The 15,996-nt window shown below is 36.0% G+C and overlaps 1 protein-coding gene across 1 annotated transcript; it reads left to right on the plus strand.

Annotated features, from left to right (window-relative positions):
- Positions 1-1,189: 1,189 nt before the first annotated feature.
- Positions 1,190-12,681, plus strand: LOC138140098 (dynein axonemal heavy chain 7-like). Its single transcript, XM_069060802.1, has 2 exons — positions 1,190-5,938; positions 5,998-12,681. The coding sequence occupies exons 1-2, from the start codon at positions 1,190-1,192 to the stop codon at positions 12,679-12,681; spliced, it is 11,433 nt and encodes a 3,810-aa protein (XP_068916903.1).
- The last annotated feature ends 3,315 nt before the right edge of the window (positions 12,682-15,996 follow it).

The raw sequence follows: 15,996 nt of genomic DNA on the forward strand, positions 1-15,996 counted from the left end.
GTACAAAATATGAATTTAGTGCAAAAAAATCCTTGTTAATATATTTGTAAACGCATGAGTTATTTTTAACTTTTCAAGATTTCAAGCGTAAAATATTTTACATTTCATCCTTAATATTTACCGACAAAGTTTAATACACAATTTATTTGCATGACTTCAAAAGAAATTTCAGTGTGAAATTGCTTGAAATTTTTGTTGTGATTTTTTTTCATGTATCACTAAGCAGCTGAAAAATATATTACACTTTAAAAAATCTCTTTGCTAAAAATAAATTTTAAGTGGAAATAATAATCAATGCAAGGTACTCGTAAAACTCTAACAATGAAATTTTTTCCATTTTCACCTACAATTTTAATGAAGGAAAAATTTTATTTTTATCGCAGATGCCAAGATTTTCTCGTAAGTTCGTGCGAATGTAATAACGGAAATTATTTAATTAGATTCCGTAATGCGTCAGATTGAACGAAACGATTTTATTTGTCAGTTTCACTTAATCACTCAGATAAGTAAGATTTTTTCCAGATCGTTTCTTTCCGGTCACGCCATCGATAGAATTGCATCTGGATCCTGCCCAACCCCGGGCGTCGTATTTACACCCCCCAAATAAAAATTATTAAGGCAATAAAGAATAAAGTGGAGTGTTACGACTTTGGCGTTACTTTTAAGAACCACCAAAACGAGAATTAAACTAGTCGAATCCGTGAAAATTTACTGTCTCGATAAAGTGGAGCTTGTCCAATTCTGATTAAAAAAACTATTATATTATTGTCGAAGTACACTAGTATCTGTCGAAATTAATAATGTTGGTATCGGTTGTCTGAGAGAAGGCGAGAAGAGGCAACAACTAATAACAAACACGCCGCAAGTGGGGATGTCTGGAGCACAAATCGTCTCAACGGAACTGACCAGCTCACATCAAACAATCACCCCTGAGATGGGGTATTTGTGAGTAATTTCCGTGATATTTAAATTGCAGCGGACAATATCGGAGTTTGGTGGAGAATCGAGCGACGGCGGTTGCTAGGTGAGCATCGATAAATCGCAAGTTGTCGACTAGTTGAAGTGAGGTGTTGTGGTAAAAATGGAAAACAAAACAAAAAAAGGTAAATTGTGGCACAGAATTAAATACAGAAATTCAGTTTCTCCATCTGTTGCGCCAGTCTCTGGCGATAATTTAAGACAGTTTGCCATGGAGCTAAAAAGGCGCAACCGCATAATATTGTACATGAATAAAATTGTTAAGAAAACGAAATCTGAAGAACGAAACATGAAAGTGGCACCGTTACACCGAGACGCCTCGACTGATAATGATATTCGGGAATTCTGTGGAAATTGTCCCTCCACATCGATGTCGCGATTTCAAGAGAGAGACATTCTGAGAAAAGTGAACGCACGAGGCCTCGAACTGAACTATCCGGTTTTGCTGAACAACATCATAACAGAAGCCAGAGAGGAGTTCTTGAAAGTGACTCAACGAGCGGGAATCGCGATGAAATTAAGATCTGTCCAGAAGCAATATCAGATCGAACCTTACAAACTCCTCGGCAAGACCAAAAACTACCCCGTCTTCTTGCAGAGACGCAAAGAATTCCAGGCAAAATTTATCTTACACCATCCCCTGATCAGGCGAATTCTCAACGAGTGTGTAACGAAATTGCCTTACGAACTATTTAATTTAAACCTATCTTTGAAGAGTCAACTTGATACAAAGGAGTTTCAAAAACATATCTTTGATTACGCTAATGATGCCGCGCAGCGCCTGCAAGAATTTTACCGAAAGATCGTTGTTTTAGTAGAACACGAGAAGGTGAATACACAGCATGCCAGAAGTTATTTGGGAGCTTGCACGGGATTGCTATCAGTTAATATAAGCAGAACGATAGCTCATACCTTGTTACATGTTGTAAGTTTTACGGGCTCTAAAGAACATATACCGTACTTGAAGCTAAATATAACGTTCAAAGATCGTTTAATACTGGAGCCAACAGCTGAAGACGTTATAGAGATATATAATAAGTTCTTGAGGAAAATCATCGACGGCGCCAGGCAATTTTACGTTTTGGAGAAGTACCGGATTAAGGGATTTGACAACAAACAAATACATTTATGCCTAACTGACGAGTTCTTCCACTCGATAATTACGCAGATCGCTGTGAATATTAGGGAAAAATACGAACCCATCCTGAAGTACATAAAGAACCTGGATAATGAATTCGTCGATATTTATGGCGACCTTTGTTCTGAAGGTAACACGATTTCGACGAGCGATCTAATTTTTGAGGAAGGCTGCAAGAAACTCTTATATTTCAAATCGTATTTGCCTAAAGTCGCTTTCATCCCAGACAACGCTTATTTCACAATCGGACAGCTGATAATAACCGACTACAGAGAGATTCTTAAACAAACCCTGCTGAACATCATCGAAAACATATTTAATAATTTGAGCGCCCAACACGAATGGGAAAACGACGATATCTGCGAGGCTTTCGACATTATTTACGTACGAGCCACTCAAAAACCGATAACAACAGAGGAAGTAATTGAAATTGGTAAATACATGGCCTGGGTAAGAACAGATTATTTAGATGAGCTGAAAGAGCGAGTCGTCAAGGCCCTGGCGTATCTTACAAAATTGATTCAATTAGGCCCTTTGAGGGAGAATCATATAATAATAAACGCAAAAGCAATTAATTGGTTAGATGAAATTTTACCAGTTTTAGAAGAAAATATTGCTACCTTCGAACAACTGAAATTCGAAGCGGAGGAAAAGTTGCAGAGGGTTATCGAAGACATTAACGTTGACATTAAAGATGTTTATCCTCTATTGGACATTCTAGACTCGATGGACAACATTGAAAATGTCCGAAACTATCTGAACACGATCACGTTGCACATGGTGAAAATAAAAAAAATCGAAAGTAAAATTGATTGGATCAATCGAGAAGAAGTTTCGCTAAGCTTCCCTAAGTCGTCTTACGCCGAATTCGAGGAGCTTAAAAATTACGTTTACCCTTTCTACCATTTGTTGAAACTGTGTTTGGACGTCCAGAGGAACTTGTCGGTCTGGTTGGACGGACAATTTGACTTGATCAATTACGAGAAAGTTAAAAATACTGTCGAAAAATATTACAAAGAGCTGTTGAGAACTCAAAAAGTTTACAGAAACAAACTCCGACAAGCGCAAGATGAGAATTTATCTTTACGGTTTAAAGGAACTGTTGATGACCCTGATATGCTAAATTGGCCGGCTCCTTTAAAATTATGTTCTAAAGCAATTAAGTTAATTCAAGATTTCGAGCCTTCTCTGGCTGTAATAAAAATAATGTGTAATGAAGCGTTAATGAAAAGGCATTGGCAAAAAATGTCGGGAGTTGCCGGTTTTGATATCACCCCGAACGCTGGAACCACATTAAAAAAAATTATTCAGATCGATCTGAAGCCCGATATCGACAAATACGAACTGATCAGTTTTTCCGCCACCAAAGAGAGAGAGTTGTTGGAGAACTTGGAAAAGATGCAGCGCGAATGGACTGACGTTAATTTCGCAACCGGAGACTACAAAGAAATTCAAATAATCGTGCAACTCGAAGACATCGAAGTCGTAGCTGACGATCACATAATTAAGGTAATCAACATGTTAAACTCGATTTACGTCAAGCCCTACGACAATCAAGTGAAACATTTTTACAACAGATTGCTGGAAATTACCAAAACTCTGCAGGAATGCAGACAAACGCAGCAGCAGTGGCTCCACTTTTTCCCCCTATTTTTGTGCCACCAAATCACGATACAAATGCCTCAAGAGTCGCAAATATTCAAACAAATATCGAACACTTACACAAATTACGTCAAAATGATTCATACTCGACCGAATGTGTACACGACTGTCAACAACACAAACATATTACCAGACCTTCTCCACTGCAATCAACAATTCGAATTAATTAATCAAGGCGTTAATCGTTATTTCGACAAAATTCGACAGTATTTCCACAGATTTTATTTCGTTGCCAACGAGGAAATGTTTCGGATATTGTCGTTGACCAACGACCCTACTGAAATTCGTCGTTTTATCAAGAGTCTTTTCCACGAGATCAAGAATTTGAAATTCGACGAAAACTCAGCCATTTTGGGAATCCTAAGTGAACACGACGAAATTTTGCACCTGCTTGAGGACATAAACACACAACAATTCCAAGGTTGTGTGGAAATGTGGCTTAAAAAGTTGGAAAGTCAAATTAGAATAACAATTCGTCGGATGATAGGAGAGTCTTTCAAAAATCACGATCAAGAGAACTGGATTTTAAACTGGTCCTGTCAGGTGCTAACAGTGGTTACAAGAATCGTGTTCACGATTGGCACCCACAATGCAATCAAAAACAATACTCTGGATACTTATCAAACACAAATTCAAGATAATTTGGAACGTGTGGTCGCTGTTGTCAGATCTGCGCAACTCGACAACACTAAGACTATAACTGTCAGATCTCTTATCGTCATGTTGACCAACAACAGAGAAATAGTAGGTAATTTGAAGAGTAGTCAAATTAAGAGTGACCAAGATTTTCGATGGCTCTCCCAAATACGTTACTATCTTTTGGACGACGATAACTGCGTTGTCAAAATTTTAGACAATCATGTTCCCTATGGCAATGAATATGTAGGGAATGGTCAACAAATTGTTATAACTCCAACTACTGAAAGGTGTTACCACGCCCTGATGCTTGCTTACAAGTATCATCTCTGTGGAAACCTCCAAGGTCCCACTGGAACGGGAAAAACTGGCATTATCAAAAGTTTAGCCGGAGCTGTGGCAATCCAGTGTACGTTTTACAACTGTTCTCGACCTGTTAAATTCGAAGTGATTGTTGAGTTTCTGAAAGGAGTCGTATCAAACGGCTCTTGGCTTGTTCTGGAAAATTTTCAAACAATCCAAGTGGAAATTTGTTCCATACTGTCACAAGAAATTTCAAAAATATCTACGGCCTTAAAGGGTGGTTTGAATGCGATTGTCTTAAATTCAACGGAATTGACACTGCAAAAATGCTTTATCTGTTGCAGTATGAAAGGCCTCGAACGGTTTCCAGACAGTTTTAAAATATTGTTTCGGCCAGTCGCAATGACTGTTCCAGATTCGCTAATTATCGCACAGGTGTTTTTACTTTCATTTGGTTATCGCGACTCGAGTGAATTAGGAAGAAGAATAATTACTATTAATAAATTGATGGAAGATTTATTGCCGCAATCGAAGACTCACTTTGGGATTAGATTGATTAAAGAGATTTTGAACAAATGTGCCGAAAAGTTTACTGTCGATACAAACGAAGCAGAAATTATTTACAACTGCATTTGTCAAATTACTCTGCCGAGACTGTCAGCCAATGAACTCGTCGTATTTAAAAATATTCTACTACAACACTTTCCATCAGCAAAACTAGAAGCACTGATGCCAAATTTTGAAGACAGCTTAATCACAGTTTGTAGACAGTTAAATCTAGAAGGTCGAAAGGAGTTTCTGGTTAAAGTTGTGGAATTAAATGAAATAATGCGATGCAACACGGGTGTTATCATAGTTGGACAAACTTTCACTGGAAAAACAACTTTAGTGCGTGTTTTGCAAACTGTTCATGACAAAACAATCAATGTGAGAACTCTTAGTCCAAAGACGATGACTTTGAAACAACTTTATGGACGAATTGACGCACATGCTCAGCAATGGTGCGATGGTATCATTACAAAGTACCTTAGAGAATATTCGGATGATGAAGACTGGATTGTTCTGGATGGACCTGCGGATTCTCTTTGGATTGACGACCTAAACACTGTACTAGACGAAAATCGAAAACTTTGTCTAGCTTCTGGAGAAGTAATACATCTCACTCAAAACAAACGAATTATTTTTGAAATTGAAAACCTCAATCAAGCATCTCCTGCTATGGTGAGTAAATCAAAATGTTTCCCAGAAACTATCCACACCCATGTTGTCTCGATTTTTAGGTTTCTCGTTGTGGAATTATTTACATGGACCCGTACACGATTAACTGGAAACCACTGTTGTCGTCATGGCTTCGCTGCGGTGGTTTCGAGTGGCAGGAAGGATACGAAGAAAATTTTACCACTTTGTTTGACTGGATTATACCCCCATGTCTAGAATATGTGAAAAGTGACTGTCAACAACTGTGCAAAATCAACGAATTAAGTTTGGTCAAAACCACCATACAAGTTCTGGAAATGTTGCTGATTGAGGCCTACGACGCGATCCAAAAGAAGGAGGAAGATGTGAAAAATCTGTCCTCTTGGATCCAAGCAAGTTTTATTCAAGCTGTCATCTGGGGTGTGGGTTCAAATTTAGATTTAAATTCTCGAGCAAAATTTGATGAGTTTTTCAAACAGTTATGGAGAGGTCAAAACAAATCTCATCCGTATCCAAAATTGTTAGAAAAAGTTGAAGTTGGTGTACCAGTCGAGGAAATGATTTTTGATCATAGTTATTTTTACAAGTCAAAAGGTAATTGGAAGTTTTGGCCTGACGCTTTAAAAAACGAAAAAATAGAAGAGTCGGATTATTTAACAGACACTTTTGTACCAACTAACGAAAGTATCAAGTATACGACGTTAATCAATATGCACATTACTTATAATTATCCAGTTTTACTAGTGGGGCCTTCAGGTACCGGCAAAAGTTTATGTATGTTAGATGTAATGATGAATAAGTTAGATAAAGAAAAATATGAAGCAACATTTCTAACTTTCACTCCTAGAGTGACAGCTAGTCAGACGCAAGAGTTAATTTTGTCAAAATTGTTTAAGAAAAAAACTGGTCGTTTTGGACCTTCAGAGGGAAAAACTTGTATTTTATACATTGATGATCTCAGCGAGTCTTCTAGAGATGTGTCCGGAACTCAACCGGCTCTAGAATTAGTAAGGGAATTGTTTGACCACAAGAAATGGTTTAATCGTGAAAATTTCAAACCTCTATATGTTGACGATATAAATGTTCTTTCAACAATGACAGCAACTTCTAGAAATCAAGAGACATGCCAAAGATTGTTAAGACACTTCAACGTCTTTTCTATCAACCAACTTCCCGAAGAAAGCATTATGCGTATTTTTTCAAATGTTCTCCTCACCAAATGGAAAAAAATTGGATTTCCTAGTGATATTATTGGGACGATAAACCAAATTGTAGCTGCTACTTACCACTTCTACAAATCTGTATCAAATTTGAGACCAACACTGAGTTGGAACTTCTATTACTTCAATATGAGAAATTTTTCTAGAATCATTCAAGTCTGCGCCATGATAAAAAAAGAAAGTGCCGACACCAACAAAAAATTATTTTTCAAACTGTGGACACATGAGATGCTTCGTATTTTTGGTGACAGACTATTAGAAAAGGACAAGAACTGGTTTTTCGACAATATCAAATTTTGTATCAACGAATATTTGAAAGAAGAACTAGTTAATCTATTTGAAAACTTACCCAAAGATGACAACATGGAACCAGATCTATCTAAGATACTATTTGGCACTTATACAGATAAAAATTCTTGTCGGTTTGATGAAACCGATATTGAAAAATTGCAGGAAATTGCCTCGACATGTCTTAAGGAATATAATAAAGTTAACTCGAATAAAATTGATTTAGTTCTTTTTGATCACGCTCTGGAACATTTGTCTAAAATCTGTCGAATAATTTCTATACCTTGCTGTAATTTAATACAGGTTGGGATGTGTGGAACTGGTCGTCAAACATTGGTAAGACTAGCTTGTATAATTTACGAACAAAAATTTTTCAAATTAGAAATAACTGAACATTATAATTCGACTGATTGGCACAACACTGTCAAGGCTTTTCTTAAAGAAGCAGGTGGTCTTGGAAAACCGTGCACTTTCTTCTTGAAAGAGGAGCAAATGGTAAACAATTTAATACTTGATGATTTAGATTATTTGTTAAAAACTGGACAAATTCCATTTCTTTACTCTCTAGAAGAGAAACAAGAAATTTTGGATTTGGTCCGTATGAGCATGCAAGATGAAAATCCAAATATAGATGGAGGCTCAGAATCAATATTTTTGTACCATCAAAAGAGATGTAAAGAAAATTTGCATGTAATACTTTCGTTCAATCCTATTAATGACAAATTTATGAAGTATTTGAGATTACACTGTTCTCTTAGAAGTTTTTGTGAAATCATTTATTTGAAAAAGTGGCCCCGAGAGTCTCTGGAAAGTATTGCGCGAGTGTGGATTGAAGATCTAAAAATATCGAAAGAAATTAAATCTAAAGTGGTCATTGCTTCTAGTTATTTTCACAATGAAGTCGAAAAAATTTCAGATGGTGTACACATCACTTTAGGCTCTTACTTGGAATTTATTCGACTCTATGTCCACTTGGTGATCTTCAAGCAAAAGAAAATCATGGATGTTAAACAAAGGTACTTGGCAGCTTTGGAAAAATTGTCTTTTGCAGCTTTTCAAATTTCTGAAATGCAAAAGTCTTTGGCCGATTATCAGCCTCAGTTAGAAGCTATGACCGTGCAAGCAATTGAGATGGCAAAACAAATAGAGAAAGAAACTAATGAAGTTGAAAAGGCGTCAGATCTGGTCAAGAAGGATGAGGAAATTGCGAACGAACAAGCTGCAGCCGCTCAAGTTTTAAAACTGGACTGCGAAGCTGATTTAGCGCAAGCGATTCCAATTTTAGAAGATGCCATTTCAGCCTTGAACACGTTAAAACCAACAGACATCACTTTGGTCAAGTCGATGAAGAATCCTCCCGACGCCATCAAACTTGTAATGGCTGCTGTTTGTGTTATCAAAGACGTGAAGCCGGACAGAATCCCAGATCCTTCCACAGGTCGCAAAACCATAGACTATTGGGGACCCAGCAAAAGAATTTTGGGAGATATGAACTTTCTGCAGACGCTCAAAGATTTTGACAAAGACAACATTAAGCCGGAAATTATGGTAAAAATCAGGAAAGACTATCTACCACACAAGGATTTCAAACCGCATACCGTGGCGAAAGCATCAAGCGCTGCTGAAGGTTTGTGCAAATGGATCATTGCAATGGATATGTACGATAAAGTTGCAAAAGAAGTAGCCCCCAAAAAAGAAAAACTCGAGAAAGCTGAACGAGAATATGGAACTACCATGGCTATTCTTAATGAGAAAAAGGAACAAGTGTCTAGAATCGAACAAAAATTGGCAGATTTGAATGAATTGCTTAAAGAGGCGACCAGAAAGCAACAAAAATTGCAACGCGATGTAGACATATGCAAAAAGAAGCTGAATCGTGCCCAAAAACTAATTGGGGGATTAAGTGAGGAGAAATCTAGATGGACTAATGCCGTTGATCAGTTGGAAAAACAGTATGATCGTCTCGCTGGTGATATTTTGCTTTCTACCGCGGTCATTGCCTACCTCGGCCCATTTAGAGCAGATAATAGACATAAAACGTTATCAGAATGGCTCTCCAGCGTTTCTCAAAATGGTATTCCCTTTAAAGAAAAATATGACTTTGTAGAAGCGTTCGAGAAAGATTTGGACTTTGACAAGTGGCACCTTAATGGACTACCAACTGACAGATTTTTCATCGAAAATGGAATCATTGGCACTATGTCGAAGCGGTGGTCTCTTTATATAGATCCCCAAAATCAAGCAAACATGTGGATTAAAATCAGTGAAAAACAAAATGGAATAAAAGTGACGAAATTCACATGTCAGGATTATCTAACTGTAATGAAAGATTGCATAACAAGTGGAACTCCACTTTTGCTTGAAAATGTGGGTGAAAGTGTCGAGCCATTTCTGATGACTTTAATTACAAGAACGACATTTTTTAGAAATGGAGCGGAATATCTAAATCTAGGTGGTCAAGAAGTTCCGTATGACAAGAATTTTCTGCTGTACATGACTACTAATATGAAATACCCTCACTATAGTCCAGAAATGTTCGACAAGATTACAATTATCGATTTCAGTATGAATAGGGAAGCTCTGGAAGAACACTTGCTCACTTGCGTGGTTGAAGTGGAAAAACCAACTTTGAAGAAAATTAAGAAAACTGTAAATACTCAGCGAAAACGTAATAAAGATGCACTTTATAACATAGAAGAGAGAATTTTGAAAACACTTTCAGAGTCCAAAACAGATATTTTGGAAGATGAACAAGCCTTGCAAATATTAGACGAGTCAAAAATATTGTCCAAGGAAATTCAGGAGAAACAAGAAGCTTTAAAAGATACAGAATTGATACTGAAGGAATTTAGAAGTGGTTATGAAACAATTGCTAAACATTCCACAACTCTCTACTTCACGACATTCGAGTTGACAAAAATCAATCACATGTACCAATTTTCCTACAACTGGTTTGTAGAAACTTATTCCGAATCTATTCAAAAGGCAGAAAAATTTAAAGAGCTACCTCGAAGACGAAAAAGTTTGATGGAGACCATAACTTACGAATTGTATTGTAAAATTTCTCGATCGATTTTTGAAAAAGACAAATTATTTTTTTCGTTTTTGCTATGTACCAATCTGTTACTAGCCGAAAGAAAAATCTCACTAGATGAAATACAATTTTTTGCCAAATCTTGGGGGAAATCTGAACAAGATCAACCATGCCCTGAATGGCTACCGCCGAAACGTTGGCGCAGTATTTGCAACTTACATAATTTAACTTCTTACAGCAATTTTACACGGTTCTTTCTCGATAACGAAACAAAGTTTCGAGAGATTTACAACAGCAAGAATCCTGAAACGGAACCATTTCCAGAACCATTTAACAGTAGTTTTAATAAATTGTTAATAATCAGTCTTATAAGACCAGATCGATTGTATAAGGGAATTCATAATTTTGTGGCGCAAGAGTTAGGAACTAAATTTGTAAATCCTCCGTCTTTCGATATCGCAACTTCTTTTATCGAATCGCATATCTTGTCACCTTTGATTTTTATCCTCAAACCAGGATCAGATCCGGTCAAGTCTCTAGTGAATTTTGCAAGAACCAAACATTTCCACAACAAACTTACTCTCATGTCGATTAAGAACGGCCAAGAGGAATACGTCGAAGCTTCTACAAGTGAAGGCAAAAATTTGGGGTTGTGGATCTGTCTGCAAAACTGTCATCTGCTGACCAACTGGCTTCCGTTTTTAGACTTGAAACTAGAAGAGGTAGATTATAGCAACACTCACGAAAACTTCAGGCTGTGGCTTACGACAAATGAATGCCAAGATTTTCCCATTTCTTTGTTGGAAAGGAGCGTCAAAATTACGAAGGAACCACCAAAAGGTTTGCGAAATAAATTAATCAATCTATTTCAAGACGATCCAGTTAGTTGTCCAAAATTTTATGCTAACTGTCCAGGAAAACAGGAAGCTTTTGTTCGTCTCCTGTACAGTTTAGCATTTTTCCATTGTATTCTACAGGAAAGACAAAATTTTGGGTCATACGGTTGGAACGTGTCTTACGGGTTCAATAAAAATGATTTCTTTATTTCCATACATGAACTTCAATCGATTGTAAATAACCGTCTTGACCCACTCGAAGAAATAGTATACCTGCTGGAGAAATGTAGCTACGGCGGATATGTCAGAGACGCAATGGATAATCGACTTCTAGGTGTGATTGTAAGAAATTACATCAACCCACGAGTACTCCAAAATAATTGTGATACTAACTTTGTCAATGGACTTCCGACTAAAACAGATCACCAAGATTGTATCAACCATATTTTGAAACTACCTGAAACGGATGATTGTGAAATTTTTGGGTTGAATGAAAATTTTGAAAGTATCAAAGGACTAAGAGAATCAAAGCCACTTTTGAAATCAATTCAAGTAACGTTTAACGATATAATTTATGCCAAAGTGTTAACGAATCCGGCACCTTTAATTCAAGATTTGTTGCAACAATTACCGCCAGAGTTTGTTTTTAATAAAGAAAACGAGAAAACGAAAGATGGAATTATCAATTTAATTACTTTGAAAGAGAAGAAAAGTTATAACAAATTAATTAAAACAATTAGGACATCTCTTACGGATTTGCAAGAAGTTGTAGATGGCCGTTTACTGATGACCGAAGAATTAGAAGAATTGGCCAAATCTCTTGTCGCTAATCAAATTCCAGAAATCTGGATGAGAAAGGCATACGTAAACTCATTTTGCTTAACAAGTTTCGTCGAAGATCTAATTGCGAGAATTGATTACTTCAAGAATTTATCATGCAGTCCAGAAGAAACGATTTGGCTGGCGAGTTTCTTCAACCCGAAGGCTTTTTTAACAGCTAACAAGTTATTGTACAGCAAAAAATATTCAGTCTTGATGGATGATGTACACTTTTGTTTGAAGAACAATACAGAAGGTCTTAACAGTGAAGGTTTTGTTTTGGTGAATGGTTTACATTTAGTTGGAGCTCGTTGGAATGAAGAAAGCGAATGTTTGGACGAATTGCCGGCGAAAATTCTTCACGAAGCGTTGCCACCAGTTTCATTCGTTTTTACAATCGATAAGCAAAGAAACATGTATGAATGCCCTCTTTATAAAAGTATTAATAACTTTCACGACGAGTCGTTTTCGGAAAACTCATCAAATTTTGTTGCCTCTGTATTACTAAACACCGGAAAATGTTCAGAATACTGGATTAAACGTGGAACGGCTCTTTTGTGTCAAATTTAATATGTCTTAAAAGCAATTAAAATTATTAGTCATTTTATGTATTAATTATTCATTCTCTCCACCCTTCGCCCACCAATAAGAATAATGAAATTATCTCTCGCTAATCCTGACGGACGTTTCTGCTATATCGTTTTTGAAATTTAAATAATATTAATAACGTCTTCACTTTTTCTTAAATTACTCTAACAAGATAGTGTCGTGTCTGGCACACTTGCGATTCATCCTCAACTTAGCGCACTGATTTATGGCTTGTACGAAGCCTGATATGTTAAGTAATGCGAACTTATAAAAAGTTCTTTTGTCGCGGCTAAACTGCATGCTGTCTGATACGTATTTGTTTTGTAGTAAAAATATATTTAAACTTGCAGAATATCACAGGTTGCAAAGCGACGTCAATAAGCCCTTTTCCTTGGTCGTTCATATTCTAATTATTATAAACACAAAAGGCAAAGTATCGTAACCCATATTCCTACAAAGTGGTTTAAAAATTTAAATAATTGAGGACTTTCTACCTTAAATTGATTGCTTTTGAGTACAAGCTTGAACATGCTTTTAAATTTATTAAATTAGCCTTCAGGCTAAACCTCCCAAAATACGTTGTTATTGATTTTTCAAAAAATATCAAATTAACAGATTCACTGCTTTTATTTATAAATGAATTTTAAACCCGAGGCCATTTACAACGGAATTCTGTACCCGCTTGGCCACTTAATTACATTAGTTTCTCACTATGCAACAGACCATAAAAAAATATAAATACAATTCTTCACATTGCACTTTTTGCATTTAACTAAAAGTAGTCTTACAAATAGGAACACCACACTATAAATATCCAACCTAGACTATTACTTACCCAAACGTGACAAATTTAATGATTATGGGGTGAATTAATTTTTACTTTTGAATCTCTTCACAGCTAAAGAAATCATTTTTTACACATACACTTCAAGATATACAGGGTGTCTCAAAATTCGCGAATTCCGAATTCAGAGCTCTTCCTGAAGAAGATATAAGCACTTTAATTTTGTTCAATACATAGCAGCCTTCATATCCACAGTGACAAAATACTATTCTAGCTACGTTGCCGTTCCATTTTTAAGAAATATTACAAAAATTTAAGATATTTTTACTCCAAAGTAAAGCTATTCTTCAAAAAATTGTTTTACGTTATTATTTTCCACAATCATCTACACCATAAATAACAATAAACACTCAACTTTTCATCCCGTATTTGAAGAAAATACGCTAATTTTGAGACACCTGTATAACACCAAATACCTGGAGCGTATTGACTAAAATAAATAATAAATAAACACTGCAAGAGTTAAGTAATTAAGCGTGATCAACAATGACTGAGTCTGTTGGTCTGTTTTTTCTCCTCGTAATTGGCACTGACCAGATATTTTAACTTGATACGAAATTAAAAAATGTTTAGGTTATGACAAGGAAGACAGCTGACGCTCGGTGGCAGCCAAGATATTGGGTTACTCAAAATGATTGTGGGTATGTATGGCAACTATGTATGAAAATGTATGTGGCAACTGTGTGGGTGGGATATAGTTGACATTAGTATGACATTTCATATGCGTGCATTTGATTTTTTTATACCATTGCACATTGACTTGACAATTTTCAAAATTGCGCGAGTATGAACTGTCAAAGAAATGTTAACTCTGTCCTAGCTACAGAGATGCCACATAAATTTTCGTTGCCATACTTATCCACAATCATTTTGAATAACCCGATATCTTGGCTGTCACCGAGTGCCAGTTAACCACATAACCGACATAAAACCATTTTAATAAATAAACTATTACAAAAATGAATCTTTGATGGTAAATTTCAAATTTACCTTTCAACACTGTCAAAGCTGGCAACCGGAAATGCGTTGAGATTACAGTGGTAACAAAATCATTCAAATTTTCATTGTTACCAACAGATTCAGTCATTCTTGACGCCGTAGTAGTGAAAGCTTTTTGTTAGCTGAAACACTGGACGTAAATTATTGGTTTATCAATTTCATTTTTTTCAGAAAAATACAACTAAACGATTGAAATTTGTCTTTCTGTTTTTTCCACCGTGTCATGCAAATAAAAGAACAAATATAAAAAGATTCTGCTTTCACAAGACATTTTAAGAGACAATTCTTGAATTATTTACGTGCTTGTAAAGCTCTCCGCTTAATTGCGATATTTGTCATTGTGGGAAATTTAAAATAAATTAATTTTCTATCTGATCAGCGTCACGCACTAATTATTCAGTTTCCACATTCACACTCAATAATATTTGAAAAGTAAGAAAATCGCCTTAAACATAATTCCTTTTTAGCGGCGTCAACTTTGAACTGACATTTTTTTTCTGATAAGTAGCTTAGATTTCAAGCTGAAAATGAAAATAATTGAGAGCAAATCACAGAAAATCAGTGCGAACGAAATGACGACACTCGTTAGGATTTTTTTTTGCTTTAAACTTCTTTTGAAATGTTTCATTTTCAGTCGTTTCTTTGCTAGACTCCAGTCGCTTCGTGAAGGGACATTAAGTGGGGATGTGCAGCAATGCTATTTCGTTCGACCGTTCTCTGGTTCGACCAGGTCCATTTATTAGTAAATGAGGGTAGTTCCTATTGGTTGGATATTTAAACCGCGCAAGTTTCCCCCACCAAATGTCCCTTCAGCCGCTAACAGAACTCTACACTCAAATAGTGGATTTTTTATAATCGATTTTTATATACTCAACTCTGTTTTATCGAGCCGATAGGTTAGTCAAGAAATCAATCAGTGAAGTCGCATCAAATTATTTTAATCTTCAACCGCCTAAATTTACCGGCATTAAAAGTTTAATTTCGTGTAATCCTATTACCGACAAAATCAACACTCACGCTTACGTATAAACCTAGATTGGGAACGTTACCTTTTTATTTGATTTTATCTTCAAAATGAACTCTTGTGTGCCAGCAGCAAACAAAATTAAACGTATCACGATTTATACAGCACATTACGTTAATAACCCTCTAGATTATTTATTTATAGAAGGCATTTACGCTCGGATTTAATTATATTTCATTCGTTCAAAATCTTATTTTGAAATGAAGCTTTCCAGTTTTACTGTCTTTGTGTCATTTTTTGCGGGACAATTCTCCGATTAATTTTATTAAAATTTATAATAATTAGGTTACAATTTTGGGCAATTCTTGAAAGTCAATTAGTTAATTTTACACTTGCGTAGAATGAAGTTATAAAGAGAGTGGGCCCCCAAGTTTGAATGTCTTCCTAATGTTTCCAGTGAGGCCTTATTTAGCATTCCTTCCACGTTTTT

Source organism: Tenebrio molitor, chromosome X (assembly GCF_963966145.1).
Source record: "Tenebrio molitor chromosome X, icTenMoli1.1, whole genome shotgun sequence".
NCBI classification, from domain to species: domain Eukaryota; kingdom Metazoa; phylum Arthropoda; class Insecta; order Coleoptera; family Tenebrionidae; genus Tenebrio; species Tenebrio molitor.